Consider the following 23,132-nt stretch of genomic DNA (forward strand, 5'->3'; position numbering starts at 1 on the left):
GAATCTCATCATATTTTATCAAATAATCATCACATTTGATCAAATAATTGTTTCTGTAGGTTGTAAGATAAATCATAATTTATACCCTAGCAGAAACATAAATGAAAATTGTTATGAGACAATATCACTAGCAAGATCCACTCAGATTTCATAGGTGTGATTTGTCAGAAAAAACATACCTTGGAATAAATGAAATGATGTACACAACTTCATGGTGACATGCCTTTGACTTCTTATTGAAAACTTTTTTTGCTTCTGCTGAAATATCATTTTTCAAGTTGAACTAACTGTAATTATGCTGAGATAATTGTATTTGCAGAGCTGCTGAGCATTTTAAACAAAATGTCTCCATCTTGGCCTGGATGATTTTCTGCCTATAATGGTTAGACGAGCAGCTTGTTTCTCCAGAAAGCCTTCCTTAGTGCTACAGTGGAAGTAACACTCCCTTGACTGGTCTCTTGCATAGATCCACTTTACTCATACCCAGAATGCTATGCTTCTCATTGTTTTTCTTTTCTTTCTACTTATAAGTTCCTTGAGAGAAGAGCTTGCTCTTGGTGGATCTCTGGCCCAAATCATGTTTTTGTGTGTAGTGTTTTTATTGTTATTCTAAAGCTATCTTGTGTGTATAGGCTAGTGAGATATGGCGTGTAGTGAGACTGGTGGATAGTATGGGATATAGCATATAGTGGGTTTAAGTGAGTACATAATTGTGTTGATTCACAGGAAACTAGAATTTTTCTATGTGGAAAAGTTGATGTGAGGAAATGAGTAAAACTCTGTAGTTTTAAACTTGAATTGCAAGTATAAATAAAAAATCATAATATTAAGACTTAAAAAAAGGTCCTGGCCACTTAAAAAACCCTAAAATGAAGGCTTAGAACTCAGATTAAGGCTTTCACATAGTATTTTCCCACTACAAGGAACCAAAGTACCTTGGAGAAATGGCTGATTTCTAGTTTGGAGCAAGAAGTTTCTCCAAGAGTCTGGAAAACCTTTGCCGTATCAGAAGGTAAAGGGAAGCTCAATGATAAATGTATGATAAAAGGATTCATAAGAGCCTGGGTTGAAAAACCTCCCATATCATAATTGGGACAGTTTGAGTCTCAAGAGAAACAATGGCTAGGATTTGATGTTGTTTAATAGCTAAGTTGTGTCGAATCTTTGTGACTCCATGGACTGCAGCATGCCAGGCTTCAGTGTCCTTCACGGTCGCCTGTAGATTGCTCAAATTCATGTCCATTGAATCAGTGAAGCTGTCTAATCATCTCATTCTCTGCCACTCCCTTCTCCTTTTGCCTTCCATCTTTCCCAGCATCAGAGTCTTTTCCAATTCATCGGCTCCTTCCATTAGGAGGCCAAAGTGCTGGAGCTTCAGCTTCATCATCATCAGTCTATCCAGTGAATATTCAGGGTTGACTTCCTTTAAGACTGACTGGTTTGATCTCCTTGCAGTCAAAGGAACTCTCAAGAGTCTTATTCAGCCCTTCAGTTAGAAAACACCAATTCTTTGTCACTCAGCCTTCTGAAAAGTCCAACTCTTACATCCATACATTGTCGTTGTTGTTCAGTCTCTCAGTCCTGTCCAACTCTTTGTGACCTCATGGACTGCAGCACGCCAGGCTTCCCTGTTCATCACAAATCTGGAGTTTGCTCATACTCATGTCCATTTAACCAGTGATGCTATCCAATCATCTCATCCTGTGTTGCCCCTTTCTCCTCTTGCTCTCAATCTTTCCCAGCATCAGGGTCTTTTCCAATGAGTCGACTCTTCACATCAAGTGGCCGAAGTATAGGAGCTTCAGCTTCAGCTTCAGCATCCATCCTTCCAATGAATATTCAAGGTTGATTTCCTTTAAGATACACTGATTTGATCTCTTTGCTGTCCAAAGGACTCTCAAGAGCCTTCTTCAGCACCACAGTTTGAAAGCATCAATTCTTAGGCACTCAGCTTTCTTTATGGTCGAAATCTCACATCTGTATATTAGTACTGGAAAAACCATATCTTTGACAATACAGACCTTTGTTGTCAAGGTCATGTCTCTTCTTTTCAATATGCTGTCTAGGTTCGTCATCGCTTCTCTTCCAAGGGCAAGTGTCTCAATTTTGTGGCTGCAGTCATCGTCCACAGTGATTTTGGAGCCCAAGAAAATGAAATCTGTCACTGTTTCCATTTTTTCCAATCTATTTGCTGTCAAGTGATGGGACCAGCTACCATGATCTTAGTTTTCTGAATATTGAGTTTTAAGCCAGCCTTTTCACTCTCCTATCTCACCTTTATCAAGAGACTCTTCAGCTGCACTTTACTTTTTCCATAAGGGTAGTGTCATCTGCACATCTTAGGTTATTGACATTTCTCCTGTCAATCTTGATTACAGCTTGTGTTTTATCCAGCCTGGCTTTTTGTATGATGTACTCAGCATAGAAGCTAAATAATCAGGTTGACAGTATACAGGCTTGATGTATTCCTTTCCCAGTTTTCACCAGTTTGTTGTTCCATGTCCGGTTCTAACTGTTGCTTCTCGACCTGCATACAGGTTTCTCAAACCATCTCTTGAAGAATTTTCAAAAAGTTGTTGTGATCCACACAGTCAAAGGCTTTAGCATAATCAATGAAGCAGAAAGTGAAAGTCATTCAGCCATGTCCGACCCTTTGCCACCCCATAGATTGTATAGGCCAAAATACTGGAGAGGGTAGCTTTTCCCTTCTCCGGGTGATCCTCCTAACCCAGGGATAGAACCCAGGTCTCCTGCATTGCAGGTGGATTCTTTACCAGCTGAGCCACAAGGGACACTCTCAATGATGCAGAAGGAAATTCTCACATCCATATTCCATGTGTATGTAGTTTTAATACTCTTTAGATACTGTGACCACCACTCGGACTGTATAGGATTGCTCAGTAGCTGTCCTCAGGCAACCATTAGATACCAGCTCACTTGGGCAACTGCCTTGTACTTCAGTGGAAGGTCCTCTGGTGTCCTCAGGCTTGCAGAAATCTTACCTTTAGACCTGAGATGTGTGTCTTCCTTGATTTTGGAGTAGACTTTAAGGTACTTGTTGTATTTATTTTTGTAGGGAACTTAAGGGAATCATCTACCATCTACCATCTCAGTCCAATTTTCATCAGTAAAGGCAAGATCTTGTTTACTGATCCTCTTGATTGGAGTAATTGAGATTTTGAAATAATTTGTTTCCACTCAGGTTTTCCCTTTGGTACCACGGGCCATTGGCAGAGGAGCCTTTATAGTATTAGTGTGGAGTAAAAATCAAGCTCTGAGTACCATACTTCCTGGACATCATCTTCATGTCCTAGTGAGTCTGTCAGTACTTTAGGCAAGTATTAGCCAAGCAGGAGATATTATTGGGGATGATAAAAATGGTATAAAGAGCAGAGGTTTACTGTTCTAGTATCTGACTCCCTGAAATGGGGGCTGGGGTTCTTAGAATCTCCCTTTCTCCTGTGCATCTCCATTCTCAGAGGAGGTCTCTCTGTGAATGTACACCAAGGTACTGTGGCCACTCACACGGATCCATTTGGTACTCTCTCCAAGACTATCTGCACTGCCTCTGTTACTGCTGCCTCACTGTCAGCGCTATATTTGCTGTATGAGAAAATGAGATAGGTGGACCAACCAAAGGATACTTCTAGATTAAAAGAGACTGGAAGTTCGGCAATTGTTTAGTATTACCCTCTTCTTTAATAGATGTGGAAATAAAGGATTGGGAAGGTGAAATAACTCTTCAGCACCACAAGGGAGATTTTCCAGGGTGGTATGTATAAAGGAGATGAAGACCAAAGAATGGAAATGAGGTGGAGTGGGAGTTCAGAGCTGTGGGAGGCACAGCTTTTCTGAGATATGCAATGTGGGTCAAAGATTTGTCAGTTGGGGAAGAGAGGAAGTCAATTTAGAGTACTGAAAAAAAAAAAAAAAAAGCTGAAATTAGAGATCAAATACCAGTTCCGAGAGCCAGAAATTCTACTTCCCAGTGAAATGCTGCTTCTACCACTTCTGTTACTTGGAGTTATCCTCCCAGGTGGTGACAATGAGGATGGTAAGAATAACTCCGGCTGCTCCCAGCACAGGTGCAGGGGTTCTGGATAAAAGCATGCCGCATCTACCACAAAGGATCTGGGCTCTGTCTCCAGCCTTCTCCCCTATTTTGGAGGCTGGAGATGGAGCCACAAGCTTTGGAGGCGGGGATTGCTTCAAGCTCTGTATTGTTGTTCAGACTCTGGGTTCTTTTTCATTCTATCCTGATGCCGCATTTCCCCCTCATCCTTCTTATCTTTCCACCACTACAGTGTTCCAGGGGCCAACCTCCTTCCATCTCAAGCAGATTTCAACCTTTGTCAACAGCACATGGGCTCAAAATCTAGGCTCAGGCTGGTTGGATGACTTGCAGATTCATGGCTGGGAGAGTGACTCGGGCACTGCCATTTTCCTGAAGCCCTGGTCCAAGGGCAACTTTAGTGATGAGGAGATAACTGAGCTGGTGGACCTCTTCCGAGTCTACCTCATTGGATTCATTCGGGAAGTGCAGGATCGAGTCAATGAGTTCCAGTTGGAATGTGAGTATATTCCTCTGATATGGAGAGACTCTCTGTGACTTTTTTTTCTCTTGTGTCAGGCTACTGCTGCCTCTGATGATGGCCCCTTTCCCCCCTCTGTATCCAATTGCATATACACGCTTGTCCAGAGTAGCCTTCAACCCCGACTCCATACCTCCACCCAGTATCTAAGATTCTTCCTGTTTCTTGCTCTCTTCTGTGTACATGACCACTCTTGTGGTTATCTCTTGTTTGTGTCTATGTAACTTGCTTCTCTAAAACCCCAAGGAAAAACCTCCTTTTCCTACTCTGTGCTTGAGTGAACTTAAGTGTGACTTCCTACTCCTCCAATTGATGTCCTCAAGCATCTGCTGCCCGATCCCTTCTCTACATGTAACCCTTCCTTCCACCGTGGAATGCTGCACTTCTGACTCCATCACACATTGCCTCTCTCCCCTCTTGACCACTCTACATCCTTAAAACTGCCTAACCCCACCGTTGATGATATGCATACCTCTCCCCAGTGCTCTTTCTGAAAAGTCCTGAATACTGCAATTGTTTTTATGTCAATAATTTTACCTCAACTTGTTGCCACTAAAATAAAAAGTCCTATGCCTTTTTCTCATCTCTTTCTTTCCTGTTTGCTTTTTAATAACTTGTCTCAGTTTTCCTTTACACAGACCCCTTTGTGATCCAGGTCATAGAAGGCTGTGAGCTGCATTCTGGGGAGGCCATAGAAAGCTCTTTGAGAGGAGCTTTAGGAGGACTGGATGTTTTGAGGATCCAGAATCATTCCTGCATGCCTGCACCAGACAGCGGCAACAGGGGGCAGAAGCTTTGTGCACTCCTGAGTCAGTATCAAGGCACTTCCGATATCATTGAGAGACTCGTCTCAGAAACCTGTCCTCGATATCTTCTGGGTGTCCTTGATGCAGGGAAGGCAGAACTGCAGAGGCAAGGTTAGCCTTATGCTCTCTACAAGATGTTTCTATTTCTCCTCCCACCACTTTCTTTAAATTCAAAATGGAGAAGTATCTAAATAAAAAAAATGATTAATCAATAAATCATTTGGTGCCCATAGGAGTGGAAGAGGCAACTGTCCAAATTTGTGGGTTTCTGAGTCCCCATGCTCTGGATTAGAGTCATAATCTGACGTTCTTACTGCTCTTTTCTACCCCAGTGAAGCCTGAGGCCTGGCTGTCCAGTGGCCCCACTCCTGGGCCTGGCCGCCTACTGCTGGTGTGCCATGTCTCAGGATTCTACCCAAAACCTGTGCGGGTGAGGTGGATGAGGGGCGAGCAGGAGCAGCCTGGCACTCAGCAAGGAGACGTCATGCCCAACGCTGACTGGACTTGGTATCTCCGAGTAACCCTAAATGTGGCAGCTGGGGAGGCGGCTGGCCTGAGTTGCCGAGTGAAGCACAGCAGTCTAGGAGACCAGGACATCATCCTGTACTGGGGTGAGAAGGAACTGGGGCCTAACTGGGAATGGGAAGAAATGGTCCTCAAGAAGAAAGAGGGGGACACAGGAAGGGAGGGATTTGATGGATGAGAGAAGGATGGAGGGAGGAAGACAGGCATGGAGAGAGGATAGGCGGGGAGGAAAGAGAATCAGGGAGACAAAGAGAGAGAGTCAGAGGGACAGACTTTGAGGTTTATTTCTAGGACTACAGTGCCAGAGGTATGAAAATAGCTGATTTAAGCTGTACAATAGATAAAAATGAAGTAGTCTTCACTACTACAGTAGTAATCATACTGTAGTCTCGGTGGGATTCAGCAAGAAGGAGAGTTTAAGGGTGGCTATGAGTATAAGACTTCTGGGAGTATGAGAAAGGGAACCCGAGATGCCCATGCTTCAGAAGCAGTTAATGATGGTGCTGACACTCAGATGGGCAAGAAGGCCTGGAGAACTAGAGAATGGTTTTGAAGTGACATTCCTTTGTCTTCTCCCAATTGCCAGGACACCCCACATCCATTGGCTTGATACTTGTGGCAATAATAGTGCCATCCTTAATCCTTTCTATATGCCTTGCATTATGGTTTTGGAGACGCTGGTGAGTTTTCATTTTTTAATCTTTTTTTCTTTTGTCCATCCTTTTATACTTTCCCTGCTTTTTATCTATTCATATTACATCTCTTTAGTCTCAACATTTCTGCTAGAACATTTCCCTTTTGTCCTCAGATCCCATCTGTAGGTAAATTTATTTTTTAAAAATTGCAGTAAAATACATCATGGAAAATTGACTGCATTAGCCATTTTTATACATATAGTTTAGTAGTCTTAAGTACATTCACATTTATGCAGCCAATCCTTAGAAATCTTTTCGTCTTGAAAAACTAGAAGTCTATGCCCAGTAAACCACTTTCCCCAATCCTTTCTCTCTCAGGCCCTGCCAACCACCATTCTACTTTCTGTCTATATGAATCTGTCTACTCTAGGTACCTCATAGAAATGAAATCATTTGTCTTTTTTGAATGGCTTGTTCCACCTAGCATTATGTCCTTATAATTCATTCATGTGTGATCTGTGTTAGAATTTCTTTCCTTTTAAATGTTGTTTTGTTTACCTGTTCATCTCTCAACAGACACATGGGTTAATTCACATTTTAGCTGTTGTGAATAATGCTGCTATGAACATAGTGTACAAATATCTCTTAAGTTGAGCATTTTTTTGCTTGTGTTCTTAACAGGTCATATCAGAATATCTTGTGAGCCCTGACCTTGTCTCCTTTTCCATTTGGAATAAGTATCCAGGAACCCTGAAACTCAAGTTGTCAGCCTAGGAGTCAATCTCATTATATTTCATCAAATAATCATCACATTTGATCAAATCATTGTTCCTGTAGGTTGTAAGATAAGTCATAATTTATACTCTAGCAGAAACATATATGAAAATTGTTATTATGAGACAATATCACTAGCAGGATCCACTCAGATTTCATAGATGTGATTTGTGAGAAAGAATATACCTTGGAATAAATGAAATGATGTACACAACTTCATGGTGACATGCCTTTGACTTCTTATTTAAAACTTTTTTTTGCTTCTGCTGAAATATCATTTTTCAAATTGAACTAACTATAGGTTTGCTGAGGTAATTGTATTTGCAGGGTTGCTGAGCATTTTTAACATCATTTCACTCTCTTCATTTCGATGATTTTCTAACTACAGGATCAGCTGAGCAGCTTGTTTTTCCAGATAGCCTTCCTTACTGTTAGAGTGGAAGTACTCTCCCTTGACTGGTACTGTGCAGAGATTCACTTTACTCTGTACCCAGAAAAAAGAAGTTCCTTTTCTTTTCCTTCTACTTAGTTCCTTGAGAGAATGGCTTATTCTCAGTGGATCCCTGTCGAAAACTTATTTCTGGTGGTAGAGTTATTACTGTTATTGTAAGACTATCATGTTTGTATAGGCTAGTGAAATACAGTATACAGTGGGACAGGTGGATAGTATATAGTGTAGTGGTGGACAGGTGGATAGTATATCATTTAGGTGATTGTATAGTTGTGTTAATTCACTTGGAACCAAGATTTTCTGTCTAGAGAAGTTGATGTGAGAGAGATGTAATATTAAACTCTGTATTCTTAAACTTGAATTGAAAGTATAATTAAAAAATCATAATATTTAGGCTTAAAAAATGTCCTGACCACTTAAAAAGCCACAAAACCAAGACTTAGTGCTCACATTATGGCTGTGACATATTTTCACACTAAAGGAACCAAAGCACCTTGAAGAAATGGCTGATTTCTAGTTGGGGCAGAAAGAGTCTTCAAGACTCTGGAACATCTTTGCCTTCAGTTCAGTTCATTCACTCAGTCATGCCCAACTCTTTGTGACCCCATGAACTGCAGCACACCAGGCCTCCCTGTCTATCACCATCTCCTGGAGTTCACTCAAACTCATGTCCATCGAGTTGGTGATGCCATACAGCCATCTCCTCCCCTGTCGTTCCCTTCTCCTCCTGTCCCCAATCCCTCCAGGCATCAGAGTCTTTTCCAATGAGTCAACTCTTCGCATGAGGTGGCCCAAGTATTGGAGTTTCAGCTTTAGCATCATTTCTTCCAAAGAAAACCCAGGGCTGATCTCCTTTGGAATGGACTGGTTGGATCTCCTTGCAGTCCAAGGGACTCTCAAGAGTCTTCTCCAACACCACAGTTCAAAAGCATCAATTCTTCAGTGCTCAGCTTTCTTCACATTCCAACTCTCACATCCATACATGACCACTGGAAAAACCATAGCTTTGACTAGATGGATATTTGTTGGCAAAGTAATGTCTCTGCTTTTGATTATACTATCTAGGTTGGTCATAACTTTCCTTCCAGGAGTAACTGTCTTTTAATTTCATGGCTGCAGTCACCATCTGCAGTGATTTTGGAGCCCCCCCCCAAAATAAAGTCTGACAGTGTTTCCATTGTTTCCCCATCTATTTCCCATAAAGTGATGGCACCAGATGCCATGTTCTTCATTTTCTGAATGTTGAGCTTTAAGCCAACTTTTTCATTCTGCTCTTTGACTTTCATCAAGAGGCTTTTTAGTTCCTCTTCACTTTCTGGCACAAGGGTAGTGTCATCTGCATATCTGAGGTTATTGATATTTCTCCCGGCAATCTTGCTTCCAACCTGTGTTTCTTTCAGGCCAGCGTTTCTCATGAAGTACTCTGCATATAGGTTAAATGAACAGGGTGACAGTATACAGCCTTGATGTGCTCCTTTTCCTATTTGGAACCAGTCTGTTGTTTCATGTCCAGTTCTAACTGTTGTTTCCTGACCTGCATATAGGTTTCTCAAGAGGCATGTCAGGTGGTCTGGTATTCCCATCTCTTTCAGAATTTTCCACAGTTTCTTGTGATCCACACAGTCAAAGGTTATGGCATAGTCAATAAGGAAGAAATAGATATTTTTTGGAACTGTCTTGCTTTTTTGATGTTCCAGTGTGTGTTGGCAATTTGATCTCTGGTTCCTCTGCCTTTTCTAAAACCAGCTTGAACATCTGGTATTTCACTGTTCACGTATTGCTGAAGCCTGGCTTGGAGAAATTTGAGCATTTTGCTAGCACTTTGCTAGTGTGTGAGATAAGTGCAATTGTGCAGGAGTTTGAGCATTCTTTGGCATTACCTTTTTTGGGGATTGGAATGAAAGCTGATCTTTTCTAGTCCTGTGGCCACTGCTGAGTTTTCCAAATTTGCTGCCATATTTAGTGTAGCACTTTCACAACATCATCTTTCAGGATTTGAAACAGCTCAACTGGAATTCCATCACCTCCACTAGCTTTGTTCATAGTGATGCTTTCTAAGGCCCACTTGACTTCACATTCCAGGATGTCTGGCTTTAGGTGAGTGATCACACCATCATGATTATCTTGGTCTGAAGATCTTTTTGTACAGTTCTTCTGTGTATTCTTGCCACCTCTTCTTAATATCTTCTGCTTCTGTTAGGTCCAGACCATTTCTGTCCTTTATCGAGCCCATCTTTGCATGAAATGTTCCCTTGGTATCTCTAATTTTCTTGAAGAGATCTCTAGTCTTTCCCGTTCTGTTGGTTTCCTCTATTTCTTTGCACTGATTGCTGAGAAAGGCTTTCTTATCTCTCATTGCTATTCTTTGGAACTCTGCATGCCATAAGGTAAAGGTATGTTGAAAGAATTCACAAATGACTGGTGTAAAAAGGCTCCCATGTCACAGTTGGGACAGTTTGAGCCTCTAGAGAAATGGCTAGGATTTGTTGTTGTTCAGTCACTCAGTCATGTTTGACTCCTTGTAATCCCAGGGACTTTACAGCATGCCAGTCTTCCCTCTACTTTGCTATCTCCTGAATTTTACTCACATTCATGTCCATTGAGTTGATGATGTTATCTAACCATCTCATCCTCTGCTGCCTCTTCTCCTTTTGTCTTCAGTGTTTCCCATCATCAGGTTTTTTTTTTTTTTTTTTTTTTCCCAGTGCATCAGCTCTTCACATTATGTGGCCAAATTATTCGAACATCAGATTCATCATCGGTCCTTCTAATGAATATTCAGGGTGGATATCCTTTATGATTGACTGACTTCATCTCCTTGCAGTCCAAGGAACTCTCAAGAGTCTTCTCCAGCACTGCAATTCAAAAGCATCAATTCTTCGGTGCTCAACCTTCTTTATGGTCCAACTCTTATATCTGTACATGACTACTGGAAAAACCAAAGCTTTGACTATGTGGACCTTAGTTAGCAAAGTGATATCTCTGTTTTTTTTTTTTTTTTTAAACATACTGTACAAGTTTGTCATAGCTTTTCTTCAAAGGAGCAAGCCCCTTTTAATTCCATTGCTGCAGTGACATTATGCAGTGATTTTAGAGCACACACACACAAATGTCTCACTGTTTCCACTTCTATTTCCCTCTCTATTTGCCATCTCATACCGTTAAGATGGCAGAGCAGAAGGATGCACATTCATGTTCTCGGCAAGAACACCAAAATTTCAATGAGCTGCTGAAAAAGCATAGACAGAATATTGGATCCCACCAAAAAAAGATACCCATGTCCAAGGGCAAAGGAGAACCTGAAACAAGATGGTAAGAGTGGCATAATTGCACTTAAAATAAACCTCATCCTCCAGAGACACTTGGAGAGAGCCAAAGGGACCTGTGTGCACCAGGACCTAGGGCAGGGAGCAGTGACCTGCACAGCTACTGAGCCAGACCTGTGGAGGTAGTGGGGTAAGTAGTGGCCTGTCATGGTGCCAAGGACTTTGGCAACAGCAGTCTTGGGAGTTACAGTGTGTGGCATAAGTCCTCTTGGAGGAGGTCACCATTGGCCCCATTATAGAGCCTCAGATATGCAGATGACACCACCCTTATGGCAGAAATTGAAGAGGAACTAAAGAGCCTCTTGATGAAAGTGAAAGAAGAGAGTGAAAAAATTGGCTTAAAACTCAACATTCAGAAAACTAAGATCATGACATCTGGTCCCATCATTTCATGGCACATAGATGGGGAAATAATAGAAACAGTGAGAGATTTTATTTTCTTGGGCTCCAAAATCAGTGCAGATGGTCATTGAAACCATGAAATTAAAACACTTGCTCCTTGTAAGAAAATCTGTGACCAACCTAGACAGCATATTAAAAAGCAGAACATTACTTTGCTGACAAAGGTGTCAGCAGTACTAGTCAAAGCTCTGATTTTTCCAGTAGTCATGTAAGGATGTCAAAGATGGACCATAAAGAAAACTGAGCACCAAAGAATTGATGATTTTGAACTGTGGTGTTAAAGAAGACTCTTGAGAGTTTCTTGGACTGCAAGGAAATCAAACCAGTCAATCCTAAAGGAAATCAATCCTGAATATTCACTGGAAGGACCGATGCTGAAGCTGAAGCTCCAGTATTTTGGCCACCTGAAGCAAAGAACTGACTCATTTAAAAAGACCTTGATGCTAGGAAAGATTGAAGGCAGGAGGAGAAGGGGACAATAGAGGATGAGATGGTTGGATGGCCTAACTGACTTGATAGACATGAGTTTGAGTAAGCTCCAGGAGTTGATGATGGACAGGGAAGCCTGATGTGCTGCAGTCCATGAGTTTGCAGAGTTGAACATGACTCAGTGACTGAACTGAATAGAGCACCTGAGCCTATGACACACAAACTGGAGAACAAAAGGAATTCTGCTATAACAAATTTAACAACAGTTCTTTCTCACTATGAAAGTTCTGGGGCCCACAAGAAATTTCCCAACCTGGGGATCTGGCAGAGGGGCTAAGAACCCCCAAAGAATATGCCTTTGAAGGCCAGTGGCATTTGATTACAGAACTCCACAGGACTGGGTAAACAGACTCTTGGAAGGCACACACAAAAAAAAAAAACAACATTGTGTGCACCAGGACCCAGGAAAAAGGAGCACTGATCCCACAAGAGACTGAACCAGACTTACCTGTGAGTGTTTGGGAGTCTCTGGCAGACGGGTGGGTCGACATTGGCCTTCCCCAGGCCAGAGACACTGAGTGCAATAGTCCTGGGATATGCAACATGCTAGCATAAGTCCTGGAGGAGGTTGCCATTACGCCTACCATAGTTTTGCCTTAGGCCCACCTATCAACAGAAAATTGGATTAAATATTTACTGAGCATGTCCTTGCCCATCAGAGCAAAACCCAGTTTTCATCATGGTCAGTACCTCCCACCAGGAAGCTTCCACAAGCCTTTATCCTCATCCATATAGAGGGCAGACAAAATGCAAACCACAATCACAGAAAACTAACCAAACTGATTACATGGATGACAGTTTGTCTAACTCAATGAAACTATGAGGCATGCCACATAGGGTCAGCCAAGACGGACGAGTCTTGGTTGGGAGTTCTGACAAAATGTTGTCCACTGGAGAAGGGAATGGCAAATCACTTCAGCATTCTTGTCTTGAGGATCCCATGAACAATATGAAAAGATAAAAAGATATGACAATGAAAAATGAAGTCCACAGGACAGTGAGTGAAAATGAAAGTGAAGTTGTGTCTGACTCTTTGCGACCCATGGACTGTAGTCCACCAAGATCCTCCATCCATAGGATTCTCCAGGCAAGAATACTGGAGTGGGTCGCCATTTCCTTCTCCACCACAGGACAGTAGGTGCCCAATATACTACTGGGGAAGAGCAGAGATGTAGCTCCAGAAGGAATGAAAAGTTTGAGCCAAAGCGGAAAAAAAAGTCCAGCTGTGAATGTGTCTGGTGGTGAAATTAAAGCCTGATGCAGTGAAGAGCAATACTGCATAGGAACCTGGAATGTTAGGTCCATGAATCAAGATAAATTGGAAGTGGTCAAACAGGAGATGGCGAGTGAACACTGACATTTTAGAAATCAGTGAATTAAATGGACTGGAAAAGGCAAATTTAATTCAAATGGGCAAGAGTGTGGGCAAGAATCCCTTCGATGAAACGGAGTAGCCCTCATAGTCAACAAAAGAGTTTGAAATGCAGTATATGGGTGCAGTCTCAAAAATGACAGAATATTCAGTATCATAGTCATCCAAATCTATGCCCCAACCACTAATGCCAAAGAAACTGAAGTTGAGTAGTTGTAAGACCTACAAGAACTTCTAGAACTAACACCAGAAAAGATGTCCTTTTCATCATAGGAGACTGGAATGCAAAAGTAGGAAGTTGAGAGATACCTGGAGTAACAGGCAAGCTTGGCTTTGGAGTCCAAAATGAAGCAGAACAAAGGCTAACAGAGTTTTGCCAAGAGAATGCACTGGTCGAAACACTTCCAACAACACAAGGGATGACTTTACACATGGACATCTTCAGATGGTCAATACTGAAATCAGATTGATTATATTATTTGCAGCCAAAAATGGAGAAACTCTATACAGTCAGCAAAAACAAGACTGGGATCTGACTGTGGCTCAGATCATGAACTCCTTATTACCAAATTCAGACTGAAATTGAAGAAAGTAGGGAAAACCATTAGGTCATTCAGGTATGACCTAAGTCAAATCCCTTACGAGTATACAGTGGAATTGAGAAATAGATTCAAGGGATTAGATTTGACAGATAGAGTGCCTGAAAAACTATGGACAGAGGTTTGTAACATTGTACAGGAGGCAGTGATCAAAACCATGCCCAGGAAAAAGAAATGCAAAAAGGCAAAAAAGGTTGTCTGAGGAAGCCTTACAAATAGCTGAGAAAAGAAGAGAAGTGAAAGGCAAAGGAGAAAAGGAAAGATATACCCATCTGAATGCAGAGTTCTAAAGAAGAGCAAGGAGAGATAAGAAAACCTTTCTAAGCGAACAATGCAAAGAAATAGAGGGAAAAAAACAGAATGGAAAAGATTAGAGTTATCTTCAAGAAAATAAAAATACCAGGGGAAAATTTAATGCAAAGATGAGCACAATAAAGGACAGAAATGGTATGGACCTAACAGAAACAGAAGATACTAAGAAAAGTGGCAAGAATAACAGAAGAACTACACAAAAATGACCTGGATAACCAAAAGGTGTGGTCAGTCACCTACAGTCAGACATCCTGGAGTGAGAAGTCTAGTGAGCCTTAGGAAACATCACTACGAATAAAGCTAGTGGAGGTGATGGAATTCCAGCTGAACTATTTCAAATCCTAAAAGATAATGCTGTGAAAGTGCTGCACTCAATATGGCAGCAAATTTGGAAAACTCAGCAGTGGCCACAGGACTGGAAAAGGTCAGTTTTCATTCCAATCCCAAAAAAGGGCAATGCCAAAGAATTTCAAACTACTTACAATTGCAGTCATTTCTCATGCTACCAAGGTCATGCTTAAAATTCTCCAAGCTAGGTTTTAACAGTATGTGGACGTAGAACTTCCAGATGTAAAAGTTGGGTTTAGAAAAGGCAGAGGAAACAGAGATCAAATTGCCAACATCCATTGAATCATAGAAAAAGCAAGAGAATTCCTGAAAAATACCTACTTCTGCTTCATTAACTATGCTAAAGCCTTTGGCTGTGTGGAGTAGAACAAACTGTGGAAAGTTCTTCAAGAGATGGGAATATCAGAACACCTGGCCTGCCTCCTGAGAAAACTGTAGGTAGGTCAAGAAGCAGCAGTTAGAACCAGATAGAGAGCAAAAAAATGGTTCAAAATTGGGAAAAAAAAGTGTGAGAAGGCTGTATATTGTGACCCTACTTACTTAACTTATATGCAGAGTATATCATGAGAAATGCTGGGCTGGATGAAGCACAAACTTGAATCAAGATTGCCAGGGGAAATATCAATAACCTCAGATATGCAGATGACACTACCCTTGTGGCAGAAAGCGAAAAAGAACTAAAAAGCCTCTTGATGAAAGTGAAAGAAGAGAGTGAAAAGTTGGCTTAAAGCTCAACATTCAGAAAACCAAGATCATGACATCTGGTCCCATCACTTGAGAGCAAATAGATGGGGAAACAGTGAAAACACTGACAGTCTTTATGTTTTGGGGCTTCAAAATCACTGCAGATGGTGACTGCAGCCGTGAAATTAAAAGACGCTTGCTCCCTGGAAGAAAAGCTATGACAAACCTATCAGTTCAGTTCAGTCGCTCAGTTGTGTCCAACTCTTTGTGACCCCATAAACGCAGCACACCAGGCCTCTCTGTCCATCACCAACTCCCAGAGTTCACTCAGACTCACATCCATCGAGTCAGTGATGCCATCCAGCAATCTCATCCTCTGTCGTCCCCTTCTGCTCCTGCCCCAATTGTTCCCAGCATCAAAGTCTTTTCCAATGAAGTCAACTCTTCTCATGAGGTGGCCAAAGTACTGGAGTTTCAGCTTCAGCATCATTCCTTCCAAAGAAATGCCAGGGCTGATCTCCTTCAGAATGGATTGATTGGATCTCCTTGCAGTCCAAGGGACTCTCAAGAGTCTTCTCCAACACCACAGTTCAAAAGCATCAATTCTTCGGCGCTCAGCCTTCTTCACAGTCCAACTCTCGCATCCATACATGACCACAGGAAAAACCATAGCCTTGACTAGATGGGCCTTTGTTGACAAAGTAATGTCTCTGCTTTTCAATATGATATCTAGGTTGGTCATAACTTTTCTTCCAAGAGTAAGCATCTTTTAATTTCATGGCTGCAGTCACCATCTGCAGTGATTTTGCAGCCCACAAAAATAAAGTCTGACACTATTTCCACTGTTTCCCCATCTATTTCCCATGAAGTGATGGGACTGGATGCCACGATCTTCGTTTTCTGAATGTTGAGCTTTAAGCCAACTTTTCCACTCTCCTCTTTCACTTTCATCAAGAGGCTTTTTAGTTCCTCTTCACTTTCTGCCATAAGGGTGGTGTCATCTGCATGTCTGAGGTGATTGATATTTCTCCTGGCAATCTTGATTCTAGCTTGTGTTTCTTCCAGTCCAGCGTTTCTCATGATGTACTCTGCATATAAGTTAAATAAGCAGGGTGACAATATACAGCCTTGACATACTCCTTTTCCTATTTGGAACCAGTCTGTTGTTCCATGTCCAGTTCTAACTGTTGCTTCCTGACCTGCATACAGATTTCTCAAGAGGCAGGTCAGGTCGTCTGATATTCCCATCTCTCTCAGAATTTTCCACAGTTTATTGTGATCCACACAGTCAAAGGCTTTGGCATAGTCAATAAAGCAGAAATAGATGTTTTTCTGGAACTCTCTTGCTTTTTCCATGATCCAGCGGATGTTGGCAATTTGATCTCTGGTTCCTCTGCCCTTTTAAAACCAGCTTGAACATCTGGAAGTTCATGGTTCACGTGTTGCTGAAGTCTGGCCTGGAGAATTTTGAGCATTACTTTACTAGCATGTGAGATGAGTGCAATTGTGCAGTAGTTTGAGCATTCTTTGGCATTGCCTTTCTTTGGGACTGAAATGAAAACTGACCTTTTCCAGTCCTGTGGCCACTGCTGAGTTTTCCAAATTTACTGCCATATTGACTGTAGCACTTTCACAGCATCATCTTTCAGGATTTGAAATAGCTCAACTGGAATTCCATCTCCTCCACTAGCTTTATTTGTAATGATGCTTTCTAAGGCCCACTTGACTTCACATTCCAAGATGTCTGGCTCTACGTGAGTGATCACACCATCGTGATTATCCGGGTCATGAAGATATTTTTTGTACAGTTCTTCTGTGTATTCTTGCCACCTCTTCTTAATATCTTCTGCTTCTGTTAGGTCCATACCATTTCTGTCCTTTTTTGAGCCCATCTTTGCATGAAATGTTCCCTTGGTGTCTCTAATTTTCTTGAAGAAATCTCTAGTCTTCCCCATTCTGTTGTTTTCCTCTATTTACTTGCATTGATCACTGAGGAAGGCTTTCTTATCTCTTCTCGCTATTCTTTGGACCTCTGCATTCAGATGCTTATATCTTTCCTTTTCTCCTTCGCTTTTCGCCTCTCTTCTTTTCAGAGCTATTTGTAAGCCATCCCCAGACAGCCATTTTGCTTTTTTGCATTTCTTTTCCATGGGGAAGGTCTTGATCCTTGTCTCCTGTACAATGTCACGAACCTCATTCCATAGTTTATCAGGCACTCTATCTATCAGATCTAGTCCCTTAAATCTATTTCTGACTTCCACTGTATAATCATAAGGGATTTGGTTTAGGTCATACCAGAATGGTCTAGCGGTTTTCCCTACTTTCTTCAATTTGAGTCTGAATTTGGTAATAAGGAGTTCATGGTCTGGGCCACAGTCAGCTCCTGGTCTTGTTTTTGTTGACTGTATCGAGCTTCTCCATCTTTGGCTGCAAAGAATATAATCAATCTGATTTCGGTGATGACCATCTGGTAACGTCCATGTGTAGAGTCTTCTCTTATGTTATTGGAAGAGGGTGTTTGCTATGACCAGTGCATTTTCTTGGCAAAACTCTATTAGTCTTTGCCCTGCTTCATTCCGCATTCCAAGGCCAAATTTGCCTGTTACTCAAGGTATTTCTTGACTTCCTACTTTTGCATTCCAGTCCCCTATAATGAAAAGGACATCTTTTGGGGGTGTTAGTTCTAAAAGGTCTTGTAGGTCTTCATAGAACCGTTCAACTTCAGCTTCTTCAGCATTACTGGCTGGGGCATAGACTTGGATTACCATGGTATTGATTGGAAAAATGTACTGGAATGGATGAATTTAACTCAGATTACCATTATATCTACTACTGCAGGCAGGAATCCCTTAGAAGAAATGGAGTAGCCATCTGGTCAACAAAAGAGTTCAAAATGCAGTACTTGACAAACCTATACAACATATTAAAAAGCAGAGACATTACTTTACCAACAAAGATCCATAGAGTCAAAACTATGATTTTTCAGAAGTCATGTTTGGATATGAGAGTTGAACAATAAAGAAGGCTGAGTGCTGTAGAACTGATGTTTTTCAACTATGATCTTGGAGAAGAGTCTTAAGAGTCCCTTGGACAGCAAGAAGATCAAACCAGTCAATCTTCAAGGAAATCAATCCTGAATATTCATTGGAAGGACTATTGCTGAAGCTGAAGATCCAATATTGTGGCTACCTAATATGAAGAGCTGACTCTTTAGAAAAGACTCCAATGCTGGGAAAGATTGAGGGCAGGAGGAGAAGGGGGTGACAGAGGATGAGATGTTCAGATGGCATCTCCAGCTCAATGGATATGAGTTTGAGCAAGCTCTGGGAAACGGTGAAGGACAGGGAAGCCTGGCATTCTCCAGTCCATAGGGTTGCAAAGAGTCAGACACAACTGAGCAACTGAACCGTGGCAACAATTTGCCAATAAGTGATGGGACTTGTTGCCATGATCTTAGGTTTAGAATACTGAGTTTCAGGCCAGCTTTTTCACTTTCCTCTTTCTTTCTCATCAAGAGGCTTTTTAGTTCTCTTCACTTTCTGCCATTAGAGTCATATCATCTGCTTATCTGTGGTTGTTGATATTTTTCCTGGCAACCTTGATTCCAGGTTGAGATTTACCCAGCCCAGCATTTCACATGGTGTACTCTGCATAGATGTCAAATAAGCAGGTTGACAATATACATCCTTGACGTAGTCCTTTCCCAATTTTGAACCAGTTTGTTTTTCCAAGTCTGTTTCTAACTGCTGCTTCTTGACCGGCATACAGGTTTCTCAGGAAGCAGGTAAGATGGCCTGGTATTCCCATCTCTTGAAGAATTTTCCACAGTTTTTTTCTACTCCACACAGCCAAAGGCTTTAGTGTACTCAATAAAGCAGAAGTAGATGTTTTTCTGGATTTCCCTTGTTTCTTTCTGTGATCTATGATCCAACAGATGTTAGCAATTTGATCTGTGGTTCCTCTGCCTTTTCTATATTCAACTTGTACATCTGGGAGCTCTTGGTTCATGTGCTGTTGAAGCCTAGCTTGAGGGACTTTGAGTATTGAAGGATGACGTCTATTTGATTTATTTCCAGGAATAAAGAGTGTTACATTATTTATTTTGTATTTATTATCTATGTAGCAAATATCACTTGGTGGAAACCTCTTCTTACACTTAAAATGTTTTACTACCACACTTCTGCTAGATGCTGCTGCTGCTAAGTCGCTTCAGTCGTGTCCGACTTTGTGGGACCCCGTAGACGGCAGCCCACCAGGCTCCCCTGTCCCTGGGATTCTTCAGGCAAGAACACTGGAGTGGGTTGTCATTTCCTTCTCCACTGCTAGATTATATATATCTGCAATTTGAATGTTTTTTTCCTTAATGGAGAAAACCAATATTTATCCTTGAAACTAACATAGTAATTGGAGTCCAAACACTTCTCCAGTTAATGCTAAATATATTGTTAAAACTTGCTAAAGACATATAAATAGAATATAAAAAATCACATTTTAGGACAAACATTGCTGAACTTTTTGCAAAAAAAAAAAATGCCTGGTTCCTTTCTCACCTAGCAATACTTTATTTGTTGATAGGAAAGAGCAAAATGTAGGTAATGATTATGAGATATTACAAAAGGAGCAGGAAGTTCTACTGCTAATGAGCCTACTAAAAAAAGCTATCTTAGACTTGGGTAAAGCTGCACATAGCATAACTCCTGTTGACTTGTCTCATGAAGATTAGTTACTGAAAATGCTACAGGTGAAAAGCGACTGAAGGGAAGGTCATATACCAGTAGTAAATATAATTTTCAACCTCAAAAATTTCTATGGTGTAAGATAATTTTGCTCAGAATATAAACTATTTATCATATTTAATTCTGGGATTTGGGTTCCAGAATCAAATATAGAAAAGCTGAATGATCAACACATACCCACTCTCAGAAACCATAATGTGGAATTAAAGAGTCAAGGTAAGAAGAATGAGATAAGAAAGAGGGCCAAGTGAGACATTGTGAAGAGGTAATGACAAAGTTCTGGGAGACAAAGGCAGTGGGGAGGGAGAATGACATAAGTGGACAAACCAAAGGAGTTCTTTTAGATTAAGACAGACTGGAAGCTGAACAATTGTTTAATATTAGTATCTTATTTCAGTTCAGTTCAGTCGCTCAATTGTGTCCAACTCTGTGACCCCATGGACTGCAGCATGTCAGGCTTCCTGGTTCATCACCAACTCCTGGAGTTTACTCAAGCTCCTGTCCATTGAGTCAGTGATGCCATCCAACCATCTCATCCTTGGTTTTCCTCCCCTTCTCCTCCTGCCTTCAATCTTTTACAGCATCAGGGTCTTTTCAAATGAGTTAGTTCTTCACATCAGGTGGCCAAAGTATTGGAGTTTCAACGTCAGTATCAGTCCTTCTAATGAATATTCAGGACTGATTTCCTTTAGGATGGACTGGTTGGATCTCCCTGCTGTCCAAGGGATTCTCAAGACTCTTCTCCAACACCACAGTTCAAAAGCATCAATTATTTGGCACTCAACTTTCTTTATAGTCCAACTCTCATATCCATACATGACTGCTGAAAAAACCATAGCCTTGAGTAGACAGACATTTGCTGGCAAAGTAATGTCTCTGCTTTTTAATATGCTGTCTAGGTTGGTCATAACTTTTCTTCCCAGGAGCAAGTGTCTTTTAATTTCATGGCTGCAGTCACAGTCTGCAGTGATTTTGGAGCACCCCCCCCCCCCCGCAAAAAAAATAAATAAAGCCTGTCAGTGTTTCCACTGTTTCCCCATCTATTTATCATGGAGTGATGGGGCCAGATGCTATGATTTTAGCTTTCTGAATGTTGAGTTTTAAGTCAACTTTTTCATTCTTCTCTTTCACTTTCATCAAGATGCTCTTTAGTTCTTCTCCACTTTCTGCCATAATGGTGATGTCATCTTCATATCTGAGGCTACTGGTATTTCTCCCAGCAATCTTGATTCCAGCTTGTGCTTCATCCATCCCAGCGTTTCTCATGATGTACTCTGCATATAAGTTAAATAAGCAGGGTGACAATATACAGCCTTGATGTACTCCTTTCCCAATTTGGAACCAGTCTGTTGTTCCATGTCCAGTTCTAACTGTCCCTTCCTGACCTGCATATTGATTTCTCAAGAGGCAAGTGAGATGGTCTGGTTTTCCCATCTCTCTCAGAATTTTCCACAGTTTATTGTGATCCACAAAGTCAAAGGCTTTGGCGTAGTCAATAAAGCGGAAGTAGATGTTTTTCTGGAACTTTCTTGCTTTTATGATGATCCAATGGATGTTGGCAATTTGATCTCTGGTTCCTCTGCCTTTTCTAAATCCAGCTTGAACATCTGGAAGTTCATGGTTCACATACTGTTGAAGCCTGTCTTGGATAATTTTGAGTATTATTTTACTACCGTGTAAGCATTCTTTGGCATTGCCCTTCTTTGGAACTGGAATTAAAACTGACATCTTCCAGTCATGTGGACATTGCTGAGCTTTCCAAATTTACTGTCATATTGAGTTCAGCACTTTCACAGCATCATCTTTTAGGATTTGAAATAGCTCAGCTTGAATTCCATCACCTCCACTAGCTTTGTTTGTAGTGATACTTCCTAAAGCCCACTTGACTTCTCATTCCAGGATGTCTGACTAGGTGAGTGATCACACCATCTTGATTATCTGGGTCATGAAGATCTTTTTTGTATAGTTCTTCTGTGTATTGTTGCAAGCTCTTCTTAACATCTTCTGCTTCCGTAGGTCCATACCATTTCTGTCCTTTATTGTGCCCATCTTTGCATGAAATGTTCCCTTGATATCTCAGATTTTCTTGAAGAGATCCCTAGTATTTCCCATTCTATATTTCCCCTCTATTTCTTTTCATTGATCACTGAGGAAGACTTTCTTAATCTCCTTGCTGTTCTTTGGAACTCTGTATTCAAATGGGTATATATTTCCTTTTTTTTACCTCTCTTTTCAAAGCTATTTGTGAAATAGCTGTGACAACCATTTTACCTTTTTGTATTTATTTTTCTTGGGGATGTTCTTGATCCCTGACTCCTGTACATGTCACAAATCTTCACCCATATTATTTCAGGCATATTATTTCTGTCTATCAGATCTGACCCCTTGAATCTATTTCTCACTTTGACTGTATAATTGTAAGGGATTTGATTTAGGTCATATCTGAATGGTCTAGTGGTTTTCCTTACTTTCTTCAGTATAAGTCTGAAGGACTGGGAAACAGACTCGTGAAGGGCACAAACAGAGCCTTGTGTGCACCAGGACCCAGGAAAAAGGAGCAGTGACCCCACAAGAGACTGACCTAGACTTGCCCGTAAGTGTCCAGGAGACTCTGGTGGAGGCATGGGTCAGCGCTGGCCTGTTATAGGGCTAGGGGCACTGAGTGTAGCACTGCATGCATAGGACCTTTTGAAGGAGGTTGCCATTATCTTCATTACCTCCACCATAGTTTGGTCCCAGGTGAATAGCAGCGAGGGAACACAGCCCCACCCATCAACAGCCTGTTATTTAACAGATATGAAAATGAATGATTGAGAAGGTGAAATAACTTTTCAACATCACATGGGAGCTTTTCCAAGGTAACAACTATAAAGGAGGCTGAGACCAAGGAGTGGAAATGAGAGGCAGAGTGGGAGTCTAGAGAGAGGTGGGAGATTCAGTTTTTCTGTGGTGTGCAACGTGGGCCAGAGATTTGTCAGTTGGGGAAAACATGAAGTCACTTTAGAATTCTGGGGAAAAAGTGTGCTGAAATTAGAGATTAAATACCAGCTCTGAGAGTTAGAAATTCTGCTTCCCAATGAA

At 41.3% G+C, this 23,132-nt stretch overlaps 1 protein-coding gene across 1 annotated transcript; it reads left to right on the top strand.

The window, feature by feature from the left end:
• On the top strand, positions 3,992-7,557 carry LOC108635602 (T-cell surface glycoprotein CD1b-2). The gene is made up of 6 exons (XM_018046345.1): positions 3,992-4,054; positions 4,305-4,571; positions 5,231-5,509; positions 5,731-6,009; positions 6,510-6,603; positions 7,240-7,557. The coding sequence occupies exons 1-6, from the start codon at positions 3,994-3,996 to the stop codon at positions 7,259-7,261; spliced, it is 1,002 nt and encodes a 333-aa protein (XP_017901834.1). The 5' UTR covers positions 3,992-3,993; the 3' UTR covers positions 7,262-7,557.

Source organism: Capra hircus, chromosome 3 (genome assembly GCF_001704415.2).
Source record: "Capra hircus breed San Clemente chromosome 3, ASM170441v1, whole genome shotgun sequence".
Lineage (NCBI taxonomy): Eukaryota > Metazoa > Chordata > Mammalia > Artiodactyla > Bovidae > Capra > Capra hircus.